Here is a 1,014-nt window from a genome sequence, read left to right on the forward strand (position 1 = left end):
ATGGATCCAATCAAGTACATTTTTGAAAAGCCCGCTCTCATAGGGCGAATTGCTCGATGGCCGGTGATGCTATCAGAATATGATATTACCTATGTTACTCAGAAAGCCATCAAAGGGAGTGCCTTAGCAGATTATCTAGCTAATCAACTTGTTGATGATTATAAATCAATGCAATGTGAATTCCCAGACGAAAGTATCATGGTTTTGTCTGAAGAATATGATGATGGAAAATGGACCTTGTTGTTCGACGGGGCCTCAAACATAATGGGGCATGGGATTGGGGTTGTTTTAATATCTCCAAAAAAAAAGTTCATACCTATCACAGTGCGATTGTGTTTTGATTGTACCAATAATATGGCAAAATATGAAGCTTGTGCCATGGGAGTTTTGGTGGCTTTGGAATCAAAAGTAAAAGTTCTAGAAGTATATGGAGATTCAACCCTAGTCATTAATCAGCTTAACCAAGAATGGGAAACTCGAGATAAGAAGTTAATACCTTATTTTACCTACATAAAAGAATTGTCTTTAGAATTTGACAAAATCACGTTTCACCATGTCCCTCGAGAAGACAATCAATTGGCTGATGCTTTGGCTTCTTTATCATCTATGTTCCATATAAATCGAAATTATGAAATCCCATCAATTAAAATGGAGAGTCGAGATTATCCAGCCTACTGCCATGTCATGGAAGAAGAAACTGACGGAAAACCGTGGTATCACGACATCAAACATTATCTTATAAATAGAGAATATCCTCCCAGAATATCGGAGAATGAGAAAAGAACTTTGAGACGGTTATCCGCGAGCTTTTTTGTGAACGAAAATATTTTGTATAAGAGGAATCACGATATGGTACTCCTCAGATGTGTTGATGTTAATGAGGCGAAGGAAATTCTACAAGATATCCACGATGGCTCTTATGGGATCCATATGAATGGACACGCCATGTCTAGAAAGATTCTTCGGGCCGGATATTATTGGCTCACCCTAGAAAAAGATTGTTGCTTACCCTAG

General features: G+C 38.1%; 1 protein-coding gene across 1 annotated transcript; it reads left to right on the top strand.

Moving 5' to 3' along the window:
* On the top strand, nucleotides 1-1,014 carry LOC113783975 (uncharacterized). The gene has a single exon (XM_027330187.1). It carries the CDS (start codon nucleotides 1-3, stop codon nucleotides 1,012-1,014), a length of 1,014 nt encoding a protein of 337 aa, XP_027185988.1.

Source organism: Cicer arietinum, chromosome 1 (assembly GCF_000331145.2).
Source record: "Cicer arietinum cultivar CDC Frontier isolate Library 1 chromosome 1, Cicar.CDCFrontier_v2.0, whole genome shotgun sequence".
NCBI lineage: Eukaryota > Viridiplantae > Streptophyta > Magnoliopsida > Fabales > Fabaceae > Cicer > Cicer arietinum.

Coding starts and splice junctions, on each gene's coding strand:
- LOC113783975 (XM_027330187.1), top strand. CDS start 1: ATGGATCCAATCAAGTACATTTTTGAAAAGCCCGCTCTCATAGGGCGA.